Source organism: Bidens hawaiensis, unplaced genomic scaffold (assembly GCF_021521415.1).
Source record: "Bidens hawaiensis isolate Kalapana, Puna unplaced genomic scaffold, B.hawaiensis_p1.1 tig00002123_1, whole genome shotgun sequence".
NCBI lineage: Eukaryota > Viridiplantae > Streptophyta > Magnoliopsida > Asterales > Asteraceae > Bidens > Bidens hawaiensis.
In genome coordinates this window covers 269,186-291,423 of record NW_027491112.1, presented here as the reverse complement: position 1 = coordinate 291,423, position 22,238 = coordinate 269,186, and the positions used below count along the sequence as shown (strand labels likewise).

Sequence of the window (22,238 nt, the reverse complement as noted above, 5' to 3'; positions counted from 1 at the left end):
TTTTAAATGGCCAACCGCGGCCGTATTGTTGGACGCGTTATCAAACGAAATTGAAAAGATTTTATCTTCAATCTTGTATTGTCGAATGACTTTATCCAAGAGTTTAAAAATATTTCTACCCGTGTGCGGGTAATCAAACAATTGAAACGCAACGGTTCGTTTCATCATTTGCCACGACCCGGGGTCAACCCAATGAGCCGTCACACAAATGTATGAGTCGGGCGAACCATTAGGTACCGACCACACATCCGTTGTTAAGTTTACACCAGTTTGTAAGTTTGAAAAGTATGAAATTAGTTCGGATTTAGCGTTTTTCCAAGCTTTAAGACAATCTCTTCTAAGGGTCGAACGACTTACGTGTTGGTAGCGTGGTTGAACATACTTTTGCATCATCTCCGTGAATTGAGGGTTGTCGAAGTGGTTGAAAGGAAGTGTATTTTGAATCACAAAGTTTGAAAACTTTTGACGTACCGCTTCAAGGTCGTACGTAAACACCGTTCCTTGATTCGTCATCTCCGGCTGCGAACTACTTCCCGATTCGTCCTTCAAGGCCTTGCAAAAGGGCCTTTGTACATGCGCTCTTAAAGTGGAGTTTGCATCTTTGCCATAAAACTTCAAACAATGTTTGCATCGAGCTTTTTGGGTACCGTTAGACATTTCGCATAGGTCGAAATGTTGCCAAACATCTTGGTTTCGTTTCGTGGGGATGACCCGAACGACCGTTTCTCCCGTGTTCGAGGCACCCATGTTGACGGATGAAGCAGCACTTTGGGAGGCCATGATAATCGACTACGAAATAAGAGCGTATGGAGTGGTAATGTGGTATAATTGAGCGTGAGATAACAAAATAATCGCGTATGTAATAAACGTTTAGAGCGTTTGGAGTTGTATAATCGAGTGTGATCTAACCAATACCCAACCTAAGCTATATATAGATGTTTGTGGGGGTAAAATGGGGAAAAAAAAAACGGTCAAAAATTATAAAAAACGGCTATATGGCCGTTACTCAACGGGAAAAAACCGGTTTTTAACCGGTTAACCGGTTTTTTTATAACGGTCAAAAACCGGTTTATAAAAAAACCGGTTAACCGGTTTTTTAAAAAACCGGTTATTAAAAAAACCGGTTTTTTAATAACCGGTTATTAAAAAAAACCGGTTTTTTTTATAACCGGTTATAAAACCGGTTTTGGCTCCAAATTGTGTAACCGATATATAAACCGCCGGTTTTCTTAAAAACCGGTTTCCGGTTTAAACCGGCAAACCGGTTCGAGGACCGGTTTTTTTGACCACCTCTACTTCCTACCATTAAACCATATTGAAAAGGATACACGTCAGATTTTCTTTTAATATGTGTGTTGGATTAATGCATGGGAATGAATTATTGTAGTAACTAAAACATTATAGTTATTGAAAAATGTGGTTGAGATTGATTAAGGGATATTGGTTTTTAATACTCCCAACTTTCCCTTATTGGTAGATAACACTCTCAACTTTGGATTTGTCACCCACCACTCCCAACTTTCACCCTATTTTCTTGCACCACTCCCCGTCTAAATGAACATTAACCTCGTTAATGTTTTGGATTAAAAATGTCATTCAAATTAGTTGAGTGGGTAAAACATAAATTTTATTTTTAACACACAACCTCCATTTCCGGTGACCTCGTTTTTTCCGGCGAATTTGAGTTTTCCGGCGATCTCATCTTTTAGAAAATGGTGACGGTTCATAGGTGTAAAAAGGTGATGGAGATCATGAAGATTGTGCACCGGTGGAGATATGATGAAGATGGTGCTCGCCGGAAACCTGCAAATCGATTTTCCGGCACGCAGCGATCCCGAAAGGTGGCTGGGTGAGACAATGGTGGTGGCGGGGGTTGCGGTTTTGGGGCGGTGGGCGGTGAAATGATGGATATGGTGTTCCCTGGAAACCTGCAACTCGCTGGAAAACTCAAATTCATATGTGAAGCTCGGTGAAATGATGGATATGGTGTTCTGAAAGACGAGATGGCCGGAAAACTCAAATTCGCCGGAAAAAACGAGGTCGCCGGAAAAACGAGGTCACCGGAAATGGAGGCTGTGTGTTAAAAATAAAATTTCTGTTTTACCCCTCAACTAATTTGAATGACATTTTTAGTCCAAAACATTAACGATGTTAGTGTTCATTTAGACGGGGAGTGGTACAAGAAAATAGGGTGAAAGTTGGGAGTGGTGGGTGACAAATCGAAAGTTGGAAGTGTTATCTACCAATGAGGGAAAGTTGAGAGTATTAAAAACCAATATCCCATTGATTAAAAAAAAGTTTAAACTGTTTAAATTATACAATCCTACAAAACTTTGTTTTTGAAATGTATCTTTTATGCATTTAAACAAACCGAAACAAACGAACAAACGAACAAATACAAACACAAACACCTATAAAAGCAAAACTTTTTGTTTGTGTTTGTTCATTAGGAAAATGAAGGCATTCGTGTTTATTTATGTATGTTTGTTAATATTCTAAATGGACATAAACAAACACAAATTAAATGCAAATAACAATTTTCAAATTGAAGTAGGTACCATCACTATACTAAACTTAGGATCTTGATTTATTACGTTGTTAACCACTAGTGAGTTTAACAAAGTACTCAAATCGAAAGAAATATTTCATTACATAACAATAAAAAAATTGCTTAATAGTTAACTTCTTCATCAACAAATTTTGATATCAACTTACTATATATCGTTTCACTTAAAAAATGTTCTTAAGCTCATTTGGGTATGGTTAAATAGATAGGGGTGTGCTGGAAATCGAATTAATTGACACTAGGCCCCACCTGATAATATTTTTGTCATCAGTCACACCTTTTACATTTTTTTCTCATTGGACATTTGTTAGAAAAAAAACTTAACCCCGTTAAGTTTCATCCGAATTTCAAACTGACGTGCTAAGTTTTTTTTAATCGGAACGAGGATATGAGTAAATTGATGTAAAACTCACGTTAAAACAGGGCTGCAAGCCATGATCGGCTTGATTAATTGGAAGTTTAAACGCATGTATCCTTACAAACCTTAAACACGGATATTGAGCTGGTCTGGTTTGCGGATTGTCACACCAAAGGATGTGTGAAGTGGCCGTGAGTTGGATCTCCGTGGAAATTTCATGATTATAGATAGAGAAATAATATAATTTTAGTTATTTTTACTAGTTAAAATGCATTTTTTTTCTTCGTGCCCAAACAAGTGTTCTATTTGTTTTTAATTTTGTATATTATATATTTAATTTAACACTTAATTTGACTGTTCTCAAATAACTTGGGGTCGATAGTATAGTAATGATAATAATAAATATGTAGCCTTGTTTATTTTTTGTCTTGAACGTTTTGAAATAAATTTTACCAAAAACATAGTTGCTTTAAAAAAAATGTGTTTGGATGACAAGTATTTGTTTAAAAGAATAAAAGGAATTAATATCACCCGTTTAAAAATAATAAATATTATCCATTAAATAATACCGTTCATTGTCACTTACAATAACACATGTTTTTTTTTCAATGTCATTGTCACTGTCACATGGTAAAACACATGTCTAAATTGGAATTGGCCGGTTCACGGGAAGCCGTTAACCGTGAATCCTCCATCCACGACAATTGTTTGTCCAGTGATATAAGAAGCAGCAGGCATGCAAAGGAATGCCACCACTGATGAAACTTCATTTGCTTCTCCCGGGCGTTTCAATGGAGTCCTAGATACCACCATGTCCAAAATTTGTTTATCACTTAGCATCTACATACAATATATATTTCGGGGTATCCGAATTTTGAAAAATAAAATAAAAACAACGTTAGAATAAACCAAACTGTGAACACCCAAAACGTAAATAATATGGTATACAAAAAGGGTATGGTGTGAAATATTACACTTTCGACAAGCGGGGCTTTGATGAACCATGGCGCAACACTATTAACTCGGATATTGTCTTTAGCCCATTCACATGCTAAATTCTTTGCAAGCTGGTTAATAACACCTATGTGCAAAAAACATATTAATCTTGCATGATGAAATATTGTAATCTTGCATACCCCGAAATGGTTAGAGAAAACGAATACCTTTAGTGGCACCATAAACGGATCCAGAAAAAACATGAACTAGACCCGCTACAGAGGACATGAAGACAATGCTACCGACACCCGAAGCCTTCAAAAGAGGATGTGCAAGTTGACACAAATGGTAGCAAGATTCCAAATTAGTAGCCATGAGCGTCGAATAGTCGTCGATAGTATATTTTTGTAGTAGGTTTTATTATACTTGTCCCGACATTATTTATCTAAATGAAAATAAGTAATGTAAAAACACTTGTTAGATATGTGTTAACAAGGACTTATAAAATGTTTACTTGATAATATAACTAACCAAAATGTTAAGCTTTCCTTTGAAAATAGAGGAGACTTTTTCTATGAGCTGTTGGCGTTGAGGACGAGAAGATATATCGCAAACGGATCCAGTGACGTTGAACCCTTTGACGGACCACTCATGTAAACAGTGATTAAGCTCGACCTCATTGCGAGAACAAGTGTGTACCACGGCTCCAAACTCCGCTAACTCTTCCACGATAGCACGACCGATTCCACGTGTGCCGCCAGTGACAAGAGCATTCAGTCCAGTTAGAGACCATCGGGGACTTCTAGTTTCAGTACCAGTATCTGCAGCCGTTGTCATGTTATTAAATTTTTGTCTAAAATGAACATTTGTTGTGGTTTATATGATACATTAATATGTCACAATTTGGTCAAATGATTGTTTTGATGATTTTTTTCTTAAACCTATGAGATTAAATGATTAATACTTGTTTTATAATCATGACTAATCAACCGAACAATTATATTTAGTTTTAATCTAATATTGCCTTACCAAAACTCATAAAAAAGCATTTAATAATATTATAAAAGGTATTAATATATAACCACACTCACTTTTATCCTGATTTGCAACGATTCTACAACAATATCACTTCTTCACGTTTTCATTTTTCGATAACATATGTAAGATTAATTGGTGCAAGTGCTATGGAAAAAATATTAAATAAATAGGGGTTTGAGCCACTCAAAATGTTTAACTTCATGAGTCGTCCCGCTCAACTATTGGTCAATACTACTAGGGTCGTCTTGCCCCGGATCTATTGTTGTCGGGTCTATCCTTCTCCCTGTCTTCGAAAAAGATTCGTCCTTGAATCCTTAGCAAGTTGAAAAGAAAAGGGCCAGAGGAATAATCCTATCCTATGAATAAACAAATGTCACACACATTTGTTGTAAGTTTAAACAAGACCAAATTTTAACATTTGCACACGAATTAAGTTCAAGTCATCATATAACCAGAAATCCACTTGTTTATTTAATACGCACATCCCCGTTCAATGGGTCTACTTTGGTTCAGCATAACAAAATCAAGCATTAGAAGTTAGACCTAAAGTTAAACCTTTGCAGCAACAAACCATTCAGATGTTAGAACATTGTACAACCACCAAGTCAACTTAATGAACCGTATCTACCATTTCTTGATCAGCAACCGAGTTACCATCATCTCCCAGATTCTCGTGACACCCATTTACAACTTTCATATGCTTCTGTACCTCCCAAAACCCTGTGCTCTCACGTTTTCTTCTCCCGTTGATACTTTGACCATCTTTGACTTTGATATCTTCAACCATAGCTTGACTATCTTTGACTTCATCATCTCTGCACTTCAAAGCTTTTTCATGTAATTCCGAGATGCTGTGATCACATACTTTAAGCCCCTGCTGTTCCAGTATCAAAAGCCACCCTACATTTTTTTATTTTTTTTAAATAATCAATATATTAACAGAGTGTGTGAAAACATACAAGTTTCTAACATAAATTAAAAAAGCAAAGTACCAATAATGTCCTTTGGGGAGGAAATATCAGGTACGGTTGGTTTCATAACTGTCACGCCAGTGACCCATGAAATTATCTGATGTGGCAGCTGAGATGCTGAAAAGGCGTTGAGAAAATAACCGACTCCAACAGGGTCACCATTTTCCCTACAACCCAAAAAACTCACAAGTCATAATACAAGCTACATAATTTAAATAGAAGGGTAGTTTAGACATTAATTACCTTGCAAACTGCAATGCTGAGTTTGTGACAAACAACCATAAAATCACAATCTCTTTATCACAACCAAGTAACGGGCCGAAATCCAATGCAACTTCATAAAGCACTCGCCTCAGGATCAGTTCATCTGGTTTAGCCTGTAGATATATAATTGTATACAATACATATATTATATTTCATTTACATAGGCATACATTGTAGTATGACAAGATAATAAGTCGGTTGGTACAGAAAAACTAACCAAAAGCTCTCCAACAGGCAAACTTGGTTCCAACAGCAGTTTGAAAAGCATAACTGTTAATTAATATTATAAAAAGCATAATTAGTCATCTTTTGAACAAAGTAATTAATAACTAATAATGACATATCTAAAACTAGTAACAAGGAACAAGTTTGGAAGGTATATCTTGCAGATCTAATACAATGAGGAAACTGTCTATGAAGATTTGAATGCATTAATTAAACACAAATTTAGATACTGAAAATCATTAACAAAATCTACTGTGACACCATGTAATAAGGTATCAAATAGGCTTGTAAACAAACCGAACGATCGAACATGAACAATTACACGAACAGGGTTTCCTTGTCTGTGTTCGTTTGTTAAGAAAATGATCATGTTCGTGTTCGTTTGCGTTCGAACGTTAACAATATAAACGAATGGCTCGCGAGCGAACATAATTGAACATAGATAAATGAAATAACATAGCTAAAACCAGTTAAAAACAATGTGAAGAACAATTTGCTAGCCTAAAAAGTTATTAAAACAAGACTAAGTTGTAATGAGCTTAAAAAAAATTAAATGTACATATTAATAAACGAAAACAAATGAGCACAAACAAAAGTAAGCTAATGAGCTTAAATTAACGTAAACGAACAAACATAAATGAATTTGTATGAAAGAAAAGTAAGTGAACGTTCACAAACATAAATGAATGAACAAGACATGCGTTCATGTTCGTTCGTTTAGCTAAATGAACAAAAAGTGCTGTTCATATTTGTTCGTTTATTAAATAAGCGAACATAAACGAACTTCCTGCCGGACAGTTCGCTAATCGTTCAGTTTGTTTACAGGCCTACTATCAATGGTTGCAAGTCCGTTCATATGGTCTCATATATCAATCCTAATAAACAAACTCACAAAAACTTCAAATGATTTTGTAACTTTCTGACCTAAACACGACGAACACTTCTTAAACCCCTGAATAATCTGACCAGCACAGCTCTTAAGATCCTTACACAAATCCATCCGCGACTCCCCTGACTCAAACATCAAACACAGCCTAAACAAAAGCGTCTCGACCATAACAACCGCAGCAAGGTAACTCATCCCAGTCTCCATTCACCCCCTTCCGAATCTCATCACTCGTAAGCGGAAAAAACAACTTAAACCCATCCACACGCCCCTCACTCCTTTTAACCTCGTCAGCAATCCAAATCGGCACCAACCCAACCCAACTCACCGCCGAATCACAAACCCTAACCCTAACCTCTCGCTCCACCAAACCATCATTACAGCACATAATAACGTAACCGATTATCTCATCCACTAAACCTATGATGATCTCATTATCTAATCCATTAACCTTAACCTCACATTTTAGTTTAACTAAGCGGTACAGAACCGGCGCAACGAGCGACACCGAATTGGAAAAACCGTAAGCGTTGGGATCACGAGAGCGAGTGAAACAAGTTCTTGATGGATAAGAGAATGTGTTGGGAATGAGTTAGGGGTTGGAATGTGATGGCGGAATAGAACCAGATGAACTCGAGGGGTGGATCGGTCATCGACTGGATTAAGCGGAAGAAGATGGAGCTGAGTTCGGAGAAATCGGTTCGGCCTTTGTGGAACTCGGCTAGGTAGTGGTAAATTGACTCGTTTAGCATCGGTTCTAAGGTTTCGAGTGGTGGTGAAGCTAGGGTTTGCAGCTTCATGCTCGTGATTGGAAGCTAAATTGAGGAAGTAAAGCAGAATTTGAGCTCAACTGTAAAACCCTAGGGCTTTTCTCTAACGGACAGTTTTTGAATTCTTTACATGAAAATTTCCAAAATGAATGATAAGATAGAGAAATTTAAAATAAGCCAAATTTCAAAAAGTTTTTCAAAATAATCTAAAACCATCTCTGTCGATGCATCTGGTTTCTCACCGATGGATTTCGACTGCTACTAAAATACTGACACGTGTAAAGTGTCTGACCCCACCCAACAATTTTCTGATAAAATCCATCTTCGTATTTTTGGTGTGAAAATCGTCTCTCCGAACACCATCATCTCTGTGATGTTTGGTTTTGTTTTCATCTCTGTTGTGAGTTTTCAAAGAGGTTGAAAATCGTGTTTTTTTGAAATTCGTCTGACTAGACGAGTTTCACGTGAATTTCATCTTTTCACGTAAAAACCACCAAATCATCATCTGCATCTTCTTCACATAATCTATCAACAAACCCCTCCCTACTTTCGTCATCGCCGCCACCCATCTTCTTCTTCGACGAACTCCAAGACCTCACCCTTTTCTGGCAAGCCGCCACCACCACCGCCGGAAAAGAAAACAAGGTTTGGGTCGACAAATGAAAAAAGTCTATTCTTTTTTTTTCCATTTCATCAAACATATGGACCAATCAACCATGTAAACCATAAGGTTCACCACTTTACTTTTTCAGAGCTAACTACGTGAGTAATTTGACCTATGAAAAGTAAAAGAAGTTCATTAATCCATTTTTAATTAGGGAAATTTGATTTTGTATGGGTGTGTTAGAAAGTCAAATTGTGGTGTTGATGACAACTGTGAGATTTACTTATACACCACTTTTTTTTGTTAACCATTTCAAGAGAAGGTTGTCACCTGGAATTAAAGAAAATAATAAATTCATTTGTTTGCAATCTAATCCCATAACCCGGTCGCTGCCACAACCCAAAGTCACAGTAGGTTGTTGTATTTTCTTTTATTATTTTAGAATGATACACTCTTAAAAATTATTGGTTGAATTTATTATTTTTTCTTTTTTTCTTTCTACCAGTTAGTTTTACTTAAACTTCATTTTATGGTAATAACTTCTTATATTTATTATTTCTAAAAAATATAATTGTACAGTATTGCTTAACATATTTTTATTTGAATGTTGTGATATAAATTTTATTAAAACCAACTTTTTATATAAATTGTTAATATGATGCCGATACAAAACTATAGGTTCGCAAACTTGTTACTTTTAAAATGTATTTTTTTACGGTTCTTTTTTTTATTTGAATGTTGCGATATAAATTTTATTAAAACCAACTTTTTATATAAATATATATAAATTATTAATATGATTCCGATACAAAACTATTGGTTCGCAAACTTGTAATTTTTAAAATGTATTTTTTTACATTTTAAATAATAAAAAATCATATTTATTTAATAAAAAATTGGTTGAGGTTGGGCTGTGAATGAGATTTAAAACTTGGATTGGGTTGTTGTATATGTTAAAAAAAGATAAATTAGTTTTTTTATTAAATGTTGGGTTGAAATGAGTTGTAAATAAAAATAATCTTACAAAGTTGCATATGATCATGCTAAATATAAGTTCAATATTATTTTATAACTGATTCGAGATCATAAAGAAGTTTTGATTTACATATGTTTACTAAGTTGAGATATAACTCTAGATATAAAGTTAACTTTGTATTAAGTTATTTAATTTTAATTAATTCACTCAGCATTTCATTCTACTGTAAAATATGTGATTATTCTAAAAAAACAATAGGGTTATTATGTTATTTTTAATTCCGAATCCATATGAATTTCTGGCGGTGGTGGTGGCTTGCCAGATAAGGGTGAGGTCTTGGAGCTCGTCGAGAAATAAGATGGGTGGCGGCGGAGGTAGGGAGGAGGTTGTTGGTAGATTATGTTAATGTGAAGAAGAAGATTATTTGGTGGATTTTATGTGAAAATATAAAATTCACGTGAAATTCGTCTCGTCAAACGAATTAAAAAAACACAATTTTAAACTTTTTTAGAAAACTCAGACGGAGATGAAAACATGACCAAACATCACGGAGGAGATGGTTTTCGCAAAGACGATTTTCGCACCAAAAATAATGGAGGAGATGGATTTGATCAGAAAATTATCGGGTGGGGTCAGACTCTTTACACGTGTCAGCATTTTAGTGACGGTCGAAATCTATCGACGGGAAACAAAATGCATCGGTGGAGATGGTTTTGGTTGGATTATTTTTAAAAACTTTTTAAAATTTGGCCTATTTAAGTTTCTCTCTCACCATTTGGTCTATTTTAATAATTTTCTCTTCCTTCTTTCTTTCCTTTTCAAATACTAAATAATTCTTTCTTTCCTTTTCAAATACTAAATAAGGAGCAATAGATTATGTAATGGGAAAATCCCTGAAATGTTCATTTTGAATAAGGTGGTCAAGGTTTTGTTCATAATCATTATAAATTTTCTAAATGTCTATTATCAATACTGTAGGATCCTCCCTTAAATTTTGTCAGACTCACTTATTTTAAACCAATAGCTACTTGCCATGTGTCATACATACCGTCAGACTCTCATATATACTGTCGACCTTACATATATACCATCGGAAGATGGTATATACCGTCGCCCCTGCAAAAATTTAGGAAATGATTCTAAAAATAAATTATTTTATAAAAGAAATTATTAAGTTGGAATCCGATGGTATATTTTTGAGGCCGGCATTATATACAATCTTTCGACGGTATATAAGTAAGGCCGATGATATATAGTACACGTGCCAAGTAACTACTGGTTTAAAATTAGTGAGTGTAAAGAAGTTTAAGGAAGGAACCAAGGTTATTGGTAATGGACATTTAAGGAATACATGATGATGGTAGACAAAAGCTTGACTACATTGTTTGAAATGGATATTTTGGTTTGAGTCAGTTCAGGTCGTACCGGTTACACACCCCTAGTTCGTGTTAAATATTAATTTATGGTGACACAATAAGGCTATGAGGTATACTCTAACTCATTCTAACTCCACATAAGCTCCACATCACTCATTTTTTCTCTTTCACTCCATGTCATCCAAAGGAAATGGTTTAACTCATTTAACTCCATCTCTCTCCTATTAATATTTAATTTAAAATCAAACATTTAGTTTAATTACCAAAATAAATAATAACAAAACAATTAGTAATTAATACATATTTAATGCATATTGTTCATTTTAACCCGTTAGAAGCATAATCCATGGGTCATTTTAACACACTTAACACAAGTGAGGAGTGGGTTTAATCCATTTTAAAGTGCCATGTCATGTTAACCCATCTAAGGGTTAAAGTATACCCCCATAACCTAAGAACACCTATTATTATTTGTGTTTTGTTTGACCCAAAATAAAAACAACAATGATAAGTAAATAATAAGATCGGGCCGAAAGTGTAATTGAGATTCCATTTGCCCGATAACAACAATACACCCCCACCCCCACCCCCACCCCACACCCACACCCACACCCACACCCACACCCCTACTCATCACTCTCACTCCTAATTCTAATTCCAATTCCAATTCCTATTGGTTCGATCCAACACAACACAACACAAAATAATAATATTATTATTAATAATAATGGCTATACAAACTGATTCATCTTCTTCATCAGCTTGATTTTGATTTGTATTGATTCCAACAATGGACAGCGATGGTGACGTGGCCATGACTCACGAGGGTTTAGACTGGAAATTCTCTCAGGTTTTTGGTGAACGTGCCGCCGGTGAAGACCTTCAAGAAGGTATTATTATTATTATTAATTATTATTATATAATCTATGCCAATTCATTTTCTCTCTAATAATATTATTTATAATTTCACATTTTCATTGAAGGTTTAGGGTTTTTGGTCTTTAAAGCTTCTTAATTAAGATGAGTTTAGGGCAAAACATAGATCCAATTAATTTATGGAATACCTACAATTTCAATAATCATATGTGAGTACTGGCTCATAGTATTGAAATTGTTGCATTGCGCTTTCTGACAAAAGCTGCTGCTGCTGCTGCTGCTGCTAACATAGTGATTATGATGTAATAGTGTTTTTCTGTTAATAACTTAATGGGACTATTTCACATAATAATAACAATGTTTCAATACTGTTTCATTCAATTCACTCACTTTTCTCTAACTAGTAACTAGTAAGGTTGAGCAAATGGTACCGGCTACCAGTACCGAATCAGGTATTGTCAGTACCAACTTTTTGAGGTTTTTGGATCGGTACGGTGTCGGTAATGGTATTTTACCAAGTTTTTGCCTTTAGTACCAGTACCGTACTGGTATCGGGAGCCATTTTATTCGAATTTCGGTACCATTAACCGTACCGAGCTCATCCCTACTAACTACAATACTACTTATCTTTCAATAATGTTCACTTCACTTGTTGTGAAGTTTTTATAAAGGTTTACTTTTTGTAAATTAAGTGACACAAGTGGAAGAAATATGAAACTTGATTTGTATTTACTGATTATTTTGTTTCACTTTTAACTCAAAGTAGGAGGTAACTTTGAAGGAAAAAGACTATATTATATCCGAGTTTCATAATCGATTCGTTTAGGTTGTTCAATTTAAGCACTTATGAAAAATCTCACAGCAATTGAGTGACTTTATTGCAGCATTATTGAAACTTGGCTATTATTTTATGGTTTTTTCTTTTCTTTAATAGTTGACAATGCAGTCTACTGATTACAGTTTAACCGCTTTACTTGCAGTTGATATCATTTCAGCAATAGAATTTGATAGATCCGGGGATTATCTTGCAACCGGAGATCGTGGGGGTCGTGTGGTTTTGTTTGAAAGAACTAACAGAACAAATGTATGCTACTTTACAGTCTTCTTTTAAATTTCTCTACATTTATTCTTTCTAAATCTTTAATCTTTAAATCATCTACGAACTTCCATATTATGACATGAACCTGTGTAAATTAGGACGGTGGTCATCGGAAAGTTCAAGAAGCAATGGATTGTTCCAGCAGCCAGCACCCTGAATTTCATTATAAAACTGAATTTCAAAGTCATGAACCAGAGGTATTAAGCATTAACCATCTTCATATATTTTAAAGTATTTTATGGGTCATGTTTTTTAATTCTTCCATTGATTGTTGTGAGGTCAGTTTGATTATCTAAAGAGCTTGGAAATTGAGGAGAAAATCAGCAAGATCAGATGTTGTCAGACAGCTAACAATGCCATGTTCTTGCTATCCACTAATGATAAAACTGTAAAGTTCTGGAAGGTAGGAAGTTCTGGAAGTTTGATGTTACCTTTTACCACTTTTTTGGTACATGCGCGTGTTGGGTTGACTTGAACTTAGGAGGGTTAAACGGGTCGTGTTCGTGGGTTGGCGGGCCCAGCCCAACACGACACTGAAAATGGTGTTAGACATGTGAACCCGAATACGTCACGCATATTCATGGGTTGACACGAACATGGCCCGATTGACCCGAAAGTTATTTAATTTTGTACATATTAATACTTCCAAGCTTACATTTTTACAACAAAAAATACAAATTTATATAAAACAATTACATTTTTAGTTATAAAATCACGTGTCAGCTTCCTTTTTTGTTTAAAATTTTGGCTACCTTAGCCAGTGAATTTTATCTATCACATAAAATACGCTTACAAAAGGGTTAAATGGGTTCGCAGGGTGCAACATGAAACTGTCCCGAACCCTTTTATACCAAGCCCAGACTCGCGAATTCTGTGTTAGGTCTGTATCGTGTTAGAAATTCACACCCTTACTTGAACTACCTTTGTTCTCTTTTCTTTATCTTTTATTAATAATTAAATAAGAATAGAACACAATCTTATTCTTTGAATGAAATGGTTTAGAGGGTTTTGAATAAGCGTATATTATCTCCTTCTAAGATACTTTTTTTTTAATTATACTCGTTGGACCAGTTTAGAGGAAAAAAGTCAAAAAATAACCCAAGTCAACACATTAATAAGTAAACGATCAAAATGTCCACTTCTACTACTTTACTTCTTATTTGAACAGGTTCAAGAAAAGAAGATCAAGAAGGTATGCAACTTTAATCTCAACCCTCAAAAACCGACAAGTAACGGTTTTCTTACTACTTCAAGCGAGCCAACATCATTCAAAGCATGTTTTACAAACGGAGGATGCAATGTTCCATTGAGGGGAGTTACATCACTACATTTACCTACGGTAGTTATATAATTCCTGGTCACTATAATTTTCAATTGTTTGTTATTATTACTTTCTAAAATCTCAACTTTCAACTGTCGTATTCAGATAACCAGTAATGAAACCAGCCTTTTAGCTAGATGTAGAAGAACATTTGCTCATGCACATGACTATCACATTAATTCCATCTCAAATAACAGGTGTGCTCCCATATGGCCATATTATTAAGTTAATTATTTGAATTAAATATACTGATGTAAGTTTGTTTGTTTTCATCCTGTAGTGATGGTGAAACATTTATATCAGCTGATGATCTTCGTATAAACCTTTGGAATTTGGAAATTAACAGCCAGAGTTATAATATTGTCGACAAGAAACCTGCAAACATGGAGGATTTAACTGGTGGATTCATTTATAGCAATTATTTCCATTAGAAATAACCTGCTCAAGCTTTTAATTGTTAATACTTATTCAGTTATTTGTTGGTGCAGAGGTGATAACATCAGCAGAGTTTCATCCTTCACATTGTAACATGTTGGCATATAGCAGCTCAAAAGGTTCAATTAGGCTTATTGATTTGCGACAGTCAGCCTTATGTGACACTCATGGCAAATTGTTAGTGAATAAAGTTCATTTTTATGGAAAGAAGAGAATGCTTTTTCTCTAAATGTGTTTGAAATGATCAATTTTTTGTTGCAGGTTTGAAGAACAAGAAGCTCCTGGTTCTAAATCTTTCTTTACTGATATTATATCCTCAATTTCTGATATTAAGTTTGCAAAGGGGGGTCGGTACATATTAAGTCGTGATTACATGACACTTAAGGTACGCGTTTTAAACGATTTTATAAGTGCTTTTTTTCATATAAAAGTTGTAACTAATTATCTCAGTTCTCATAGTTTTTTCAATTTTCATGCATATATGTCAGATGTGGGATATAAATATGGGTTCTGGTCCAGTTGCAACTTTTCAGGTGCATGAACATTTGAGACCCAAGGTAATAATGAAATAATAATAAAACACCTTTTAAATCACTTTCTTTTATTGAATTTTTTTTGTATATCTTTCAGCTGTGTGACATGTATGAAAATGATGCAATCTTTGACAAGTTTGGATGTTGCATGAGTGGAGATGGAGAGCGAGTGGCAACTGGTTCATACAGGTCTGACTTACCTTTCTTTCTTAAAAAAGAACTATCCGGTTTTAATTAATTGGGATTAGTTTAATGTTGTACTAACTATTTTTTAATAATAATTCAGCCATCTGTTTCGTGTGTTCGGTTGTTCTGAGGGCAGCACCGAAGCAACAACTTTAGAGGCAACCAAGAATCCCACAAGGTACCAATTGGCAAATGCCAATAAATTAATAATCCGTCTATTTCTGCTAATGTTCTTACTTTTATATTTGATGTTTTTGTTTTTGATTAATTAATAGGAGACAAATCCAGACACCTCCAAGATTCTCAAAATCCCCTGGAAACAGTTCTCATGGAGGTATGCACATCATTTTCAACTCATAATTATGTCATTAATTTCTTATTTTCCGGCACCAAATATATTTACCAACTCTTTTCATCAATAGGATCAGATGATATAAGTGGAAATAGTTTTGATTTAACAACAAAGTTGCTCCACCTTGCATGGAACCCAAGTGAAAACTTGATTGCATGTGCTGCTTCAAACAGTTTGTATATGTATTATGCATGAAGACGGGAAAAATGGCGTTATTGTAAATTTTTTGAATTAAATGAGTATAAGTGAGCGCTCTCCTACACCCAAAAAACCGAGGTAATTTGGTAGTTGGGGCCGAGGTTTATGTTTGGATTGGAAGGAAGTAGCTGTGTTGTGAATCAGTTAAACTAAATGAGAGATTTTTTTATGTCATGTCGGATCAAGTCTTTTGCATTGTATCATATATTTGGTTAAGATGACTTCATAAACATTCTACATGAACATGGTTTGATTTACCAAGGTTAATCTCCTAGTCGTCAATTTAAGAGTTTTTGTTTAGTCGTGTTTAGGGCTGTTCAAAAAGCTCGTGGCTCGCTCGAAACTCGCTCGGCTCGAAAAAGCTCGATTCTAAATGAGCTCGACTCGACTCGGCTCGATTTTTAAATGAGCCGAGCTCGAGCCAGGGTCAGCTCGGCTCGTGGCTCGGTCTTGGCTCGACTCGTTAGCTCGGCTCGTTGGCTCGTTTAGATTAAACCCTAAATTTTAATATCTATATATAATATCATATCAAGAAATAAATAAATAAAAATTATACATAAATTAATACCTAAAACCTTAAAAAAGAATAATGAAAATAAAACAAATAAATTTATAAATTCTCTAGTTTATAAGTTTTATATATATGTATGTTAAAATTATATTTTTTGTATTTTATATATCAAATTTTGTAAAATATAAAATAAAAAAATAATAAATAAAAAATAAAAAAATTAAAGGAGTCCGGCTCGACGAGCTCGAGCTCGGCTCGAGATTTATACGAGCCGAGCTCGAGCTCGATTTGTCAGCTCGATAAAGAAAACGAGCGGAGCTCGAGCCAGCTCGATTAAGTTCGAGCTCGAGCACACTCTGGCTCGACTCGACTCGGCTCTTTACAACCCTAGTCGTGTTTGAGTTAGTAGTAGTTAGCTTTTACGTCCCTTTAGATACACTGCTCGAATGTTTTAAAAGATGTCGGATATTTTCAAATGAACTCGAAAAGGCGAAAGGGGTGTTGAAACACGGGTTAAAAGCGGGAAGTTGATCAGTGACGTAGTTAAAAAGGGATCGGTGACGTGGGGATTCAAAGGCTGAAACAGATCATGTCAACTTGGGGGAATTTTATCTGATCTTAACTTTATGTTGCACAAGAATATGATTCTTTAACCGAGAAGAGTTCGAATTAAGATTCTTTTTCCCATTCAAAAAGGAAAGGCTAAGCGATTGATATCCGGTACAAGTATTCGAATATAGGACTGGTTATGTGAATAATCTTAAGAATACCTGATATCTTATAGCAAATCCATTTACCTTTATTTAAGCCATATATGTGGATGTGTTATAAAATATTAAACAATATAAAATGATATTCTAAATTGCATTTGAAAACTTTAAAAAAGTTGTTTAGAATTCAAATTTAAACTTCAAGTAGGTCTTTGAAATGAGTTTTAGGTGATGAAAATTTGAATAATTTTAACCATCTAACATCATAAACGAGGATCTCGAGCTGGGAAATTACACCCGATAGGTACGGGACAAGATACGAATACAGTTTTACAATCAAACACGGGAAGACGATCCCCCCGTCATTCCTAGTTCTAGCAAACTATGACATGCAAAGAAATTGTAGAAAATCCAAGTTTGTAACATTCATACAGGAGTATTCAAAATAATCCTTACATCATATATATCTCTTTTTATTGTGTAGGGCAACAAGCACCACTATATCATTCTCTAAAACTAAATCCAAATCCAAAAAGATGGGATAACAACATTCACTTTGTACTAGGAAGCACAACATATAAATAAACACATAATCCATGTCTTCTTTTTTTTTCCCTTATGGTTATTCAAAAGCTAATTCGAGGCGGCTGGGGAACTATATATGGTTTTTCCTACGCGTTTTGGCTTATTAAAGACTAAAAATGGAGGCCATGTAAATATGTGAACACAAAAAACATGTTAGGTTCATATAATGTGAATATGCGATGGATGTGAACCGGTACCACTTGTTATGTGGAATGGTGACGGGTGGTGCTAGTGCCGCCAGTTGAGTCGGAAACTGGCATGCTTTGGGACAAACTTGAACTGGCGGAGCCGCTAGGCATGCTGGTGGAGAGACCGAGACCGTCTATGTCGGATGTGGAAATAAGTTCGGGCCTCAACTCGGATGAAGATGATGATGGAGCCAGGGTGACATTTGATGAGCCAACTGGATATGGTGCAACGGGCATGTCGGCTAGTGAAGATGCAGATGGGCTGTAACTTAATGTCCCCATTGGGTGGTCAAATCTGCATGATGGACCGAACTTACACACCCCCTTTTGAGCATAATGTGTACAAAGAGGCGCACCCTGAAACATAACATATTATAAGTAGACAATATTACCATGCGATAAACATTCAGCATGCATAAAGATAAAGATGTTTATTTTGATACGTTTAATATTAGGTTTAACCCATATGACCCCTTACCCAACCCACCAGACCTGCCCATCTAGAGCTGTTCAAAAAGCTCGTTGCTCGCTCGAAAATAGCTCATTTGTAAACAAGCCGAGCTGAGCTAGCCTGATCTGTAAGCCTGCCAAGCTCAAGCCAAGGTCAATGGATCGTTTAGGCTCAAATTTAATATAAATAAACAATTACCCAAATTTTAATACACATATAAATAATGAATTCTGTGATTCAAAAAGTCTTTTTTGTGTAGGTTGTAAATATTATGTCTAGTTTTTATATATGTTATCAATATGTGTAACATATAAAAGTTCACTTTTTTTAACTAAATGAGCCGGCTCAATGAGCCACCAACTGGCTCAAGTGGCTCAAGTTTTAGCTCGTTAAAATAAACCAGCCAAGCCTGAACCCACCCTGGGTCGGCTCGTTTACAGCCCTAGCTCACCCGCCCATCTACATTTACATTTGTTGCACTACGAAACATGAATGAAATACGCTAAAACCAGAACATAATATATCAAAACAGGGATGTGTAGAAATGCTTACTGGGCGGAGAGGAAGGCCCATTGGACTAAGCACAACGTTTGACTTTGGTACAGTCCACTCAGGCGGATGATGATATCTACACGAAGAACCAAATTTACAATCCCCCTTTTTCAAGAAGTACTGGCATTCGGGTTCACCAGGTCGTTCAGGAAACGGGTGTTCTTTTTTAACAGAAGAAGATGGCATAGAAAGGTACGCTCCAGTGTATGCAGGAACAGGGGAAGACAAATGAGGCGTCATTGCATAATATGAGCCTGCTCCAACAGTATTAGAAGAAGCTTCCAGATTTACATTTACAGGTGCCTAAAACCATCAAAATTAAGTCATGCTAAAAGTATTAACTTTTAAACTAAACAAGTAATAATAAAAAAATAATAAATAAAAATAAATAAAAATCATAAACTACCTGATAAGGATACCAGCCTGGAAATGGGACCATTCCTGATGGAAGCAGGACCGGGCTGTACGGCCCGGGCATATATGAGCCTGGAAGAAGAGACGGTCTTGCAAACACCTGAGATGGGTATATAGCAGAAGGTGTAGATTCAGGTGGTGGTACCTGTGGCTGCGGTGGCGGCGGAACGATGGTGGTGGGCTGGGGATGATGAAATTTACAGGTAACCCCAAACTTACACTGCCCTGTTTTGACATAGTATGAACATTCATTCTTTTTCACCCTGAGGAGAGAATATTATGTGAAAACTCAGATTAATAACAAAATAATATTCAAAAATAGAGTCGAAAACTTCGCCTCATTCAACTATTAACGAGTAGGTTTGGCTCAAATGGGTCAAACAGGTTAAAGGTTCGTCTTTTGTTGATGAAGTTGATTTATTTTTTTTAATAATGTAGTTTTTATAATCATATTTAGCTCAACATAGAAAAATCATAAAAATGATTAAAAGTGTTTATTAGTCGGCCCGGACCATTTTGACCCAAATCCAGTTTGACCCATCACCCAACCGACCTGTTTGTCACCCCTGAAAAAAAAACAGGAACTTGAAGGAAGTTAAAAGAGTATTTTAATAATCTAATTATTAATTTTTTATCATCATATTTAGCTCATCAGAGTTAAAAAAAATCATAAAAACAGTTAAGGTGTTTATTAGTCAGCCCGGCCCGTTTTGACCCAAACTCAGTTTGACCCAAACTCAGTTTGACCCGTTACCCAACCCACAAAAAGAAAACAGAAACTCACGGGACGCAGAGGGTATCCAGATATATTTAACAGCACTGTACTTGATGACCCAACTCCCTGTCTTGGGTGATGATATTTGCATGAAGCACCAAACTTGCACATTCCCGTTCGCATATAGTACTAACAAAACAGATACAGACGCATAAATGACATAAAAATATAAATTCATCAGCAACAGACGAATCTATAAACAAAAAAAAAGGTTATGTCAATTGTCAAACTGTCAATCTTAGTATAACAGTAACTAACATAAAAACGAAACTGCTATGATGTATACAGAATCTACAGACTTTCAACTACCACAATAAAAAACAGAATCTATGCTTCAACTAAATCAATCGTAACAAAAAGACGAAACTTTGAGCATTAAATTTGGATCATAGTCTTTGTAGAACAAGTTAGTTAGTTATGAATCTATTTATAAACAAAGCTATAAATATACATCCAAATGCAAACAATCCATGTTTTATAAATTATAACAACAAGCAATCAACAAGATTGTATCTTGTTAAAATATTCAATCTTAAAATTAGTAAGTAATTCAATGAAGTACCTGACACATGGGTTCACCGATCCGTTCCGGATACTCTTCGCCACTAGACCTCATAGCTCCATAAACCTATAAAAAAACCTTAATTTTAACCTAAATTAACTTAATGCATGTCAATTTTGTGAAATCAAATAAACACGAAACCGAAATCACCCAATTCCCAAACAGATCCACAAACTAAAAACACCAAATTTGCTTCTTGATCACAAATAACAACAAAAACACATTACAATTAATGCAAATTTAGGGAAAATGAATGAATTACCGAACCGCGATCACTGGGATGGTTAAACCGACACCGGGAACCATAGCCACAAAACCCTGTTCTCAAGTAATAAATACAATCAGCCGCATCGGACCGTTCAGGGTACAAAGGCTCTGCATTCACCATCAAACGATCAACAATCAAACAAAACCCTAAATTAACATTTAATAAATAATCAAACAGTTAAACAATTAATTAAAATGTGAAATTGCAAGTTAAGTTAGTTAGTTACCTTCGAGCCCTGTTTGAGGACCTGATGAGGTCACCGGATCGGACTGTGACGTTTGCATTATTCGATTATATATAAATATATATATGACTATACAATTAAAGATTGTGTTTTTATTAATCTATCGACACTATACAGTGAAACCCATATCGAAATGTTAATGGGTTTTGGTTCGGATCGAGTTTTTAGTGAGAGAAAGAAGAGGGTTTGTGTTAATTTGTTTGTTTGTCACACAAGCTGTCTTTCTGTGTGTGTATAGATATAGATATATACGTATATTTCTTGATTGATCTTTATGGGTTTGTTTGCAAATTGCAATATCTGTGTGTGTGTGTGTGTGTGTGTTATTCAGTGTTTGTTAGTTTACCAAGGCGCCATATAGAACAACTACAACAGAGTTGTTGCCTGCTTGGCTTTCTCTCTCTCAAGGTTTCTCTTTCTTTGGATGTTGAAATTGAATGTTTTGGATTGTTTATTAATGATACTAGAGGAATTTATTTCACTTTTTTAAAACTTATTTAATTTCATGAATAATTATATAGTTTCGTCGGTAGGATACTTGAAGCACCCTCGGGTAGTGCTTTAGGCTTCATCGGCTTCTTCAGCTACATTAATGTTGTTTTATCGGGTAGTGCAAACGGTTTTCATTTACGGTTTGAATGCTTTTGATATCCGAGCGTGAAATGTGAGGATATTGATAATTGGCGTATGTGGGATGTGTTGGATTCATTTGGGTAGTGAAGCAGAGGCGGAATGATATTAGGCGGCAATCGGTTTGTTTGGTTTTGAATCTTTTGATGGCATGCACCTATAGTACGCTTAGACTATATGTAGTGACTTCGCATTATGGACCACATCAATCAAATGGGACGTTAATGCATCTTTCCATGAATCCTTCGAACCCAAACAAGCTATAGTATATCTCGTAGGTAAACTAAATTTATTTATTTATTTATTTTGCTAATTTTGTTTTACGTGATGATAATAACATGTATTACATTATGTTAAAAATCAAAAAAACAAGTTGAT

The 22,238-nt window shown here is 35.3% G+C and overlaps 3 protein-coding genes and 1 pseudogene across 3 annotated transcripts; 1 reads left to right on the top strand and 3 right to left on the bottom strand.

Moving 5' to 3' along the window:
* Positions 1-3,587: 3,587 nt before the first annotated feature.
* LOC143605064 (tropinone reductase homolog At5g06060-like) lies at positions 3,588-4,744 on the bottom strand (annotated as a pseudogene).
* Positions 4,745-5,329: 585 nt separating this feature from the next.
* Positions 5,330-8,201, bottom strand: LOC143605054 (uncharacterized). The gene is made up of 5 exons (XM_077081316.1): positions 7,283-8,201; positions 6,351-6,403; positions 6,113-6,246; positions 5,891-6,036; positions 5,330-5,798 (listed from the first exon to the last, which is right to left on the bottom strand). The coding sequence occupies exons 1-5, from the start codon at positions 7,449-7,451 to the stop codon at positions 5,509-5,511; spliced, it is 792 nt and encodes a 263-aa protein (XP_076937431.1). The 5' UTR covers positions 7,452-8,201; the 3' UTR covers positions 5,330-5,508.
* Positions 8,202-11,643: 3,442 nt separating this feature from the next.
* On the top strand, positions 11,644-16,258 carry LOC143606596 (serine/threonine protein phosphatase 2A 55 kDa regulatory subunit B beta isoform-like). The gene is made up of 14 exons (XM_077082316.1): positions 11,644-11,860; positions 12,827-12,930; positions 13,044-13,142; positions 13,229-13,348; positions 14,114-14,284; positions 14,372-14,463; positions 14,547-14,665; positions 14,755-14,878; positions 14,963-15,086; positions 15,190-15,258; positions 15,332-15,423; positions 15,521-15,598; positions 15,696-15,754; positions 15,843-16,258. Exons 1-14 carry the CDS (start codon positions 11,761-11,763, stop codon positions 15,965-15,967), a joined length of 1,476 nt encoding a protein of 491 aa, XP_076938431.1. The 5' UTR covers positions 11,644-11,760; the 3' UTR covers positions 15,968-16,258.
* A 1,367-nt stretch (positions 16,259-17,625) lies between these two features.
* On the bottom strand, positions 17,626-21,541 carry LOC143606587 (zinc finger CCCH domain-containing protein 34-like). Its single transcript, XM_077082311.1, has 7 exons — positions 21,213-21,541; positions 20,981-21,093; positions 20,719-20,784; positions 20,166-20,285; positions 19,374-19,634; positions 18,968-19,270; positions 17,626-18,321 (listed from the first exon to the last, which is right to left on the bottom strand). Exons 1-7 carry the CDS (start codon positions 21,268-21,270, stop codon positions 17,980-17,982), a joined length of 1,263 nt encoding a protein of 420 aa, XP_076938426.1. The 5' UTR covers positions 21,271-21,541; the 3' UTR covers positions 17,626-17,979.
* Positions 21,542-22,238: the final 697 nt, after the last annotated feature.

Coding starts and splice junctions, on each gene's coding strand:
- LOC143606587 (XM_077082311.1), bottom strand. CDS start 21,270: ATGCAAACGTCACAGTCCGATCCGGTGACCTCATCAGGTCCTCAAACA. Junction 20,286..20,718: donor TCGGTGAACCCATGTGTCAG/GTACTTCATTGA, acceptor CTGTTTTGTTAG/TACTATATGCGAACGGGAAT. Junction 18,322..18,967: donor TGGGCCTTCCTCTCCGCCCA/GTAAGCATTTCT, acceptor GTTATGTTTCAG/GGTGCGCCTCTTTGTACACA.
- LOC143606596 (XM_077082316.1), top strand. CDS start 11,761: ATGGACAGCGATGGTGACGTGGCCATGACTCACGAGGGTTTAGACTGG. Junction 14,285..14,371: donor CATCACTACATTTACCTACG/GTAGTTATATAA, acceptor TGTCGTATTCAG/ATAACCAGTAATGAAACCAG. Junction 14,666..14,754: donor AAACATGGAGGATTTAACTG/GTGGATTCATTT, acceptor TTGTTGGTGCAG/AGGTGATAACATCAGCAGAG.
- LOC143605054 (XM_077081316.1), bottom strand. CDS start 7,451: ATGGAGACTGGGATGAGTTACCTTGCTGCGGTTGTTATGGTCGAGACG. Junction 6,037..6,112: donor TCAGCATTGCAGTTTGCAAG/GTAATTAATGTC, acceptor TTTGGGTTGTAG/GGAAAATGGTGACCCTGTTG. Junction 5,799..5,890: donor CTCCCCAAAGGACATTATTG/GTACTTTGCTTT, acceptor AAAAAAATGTAG/GGTGGCTTTTGATACTGGAA.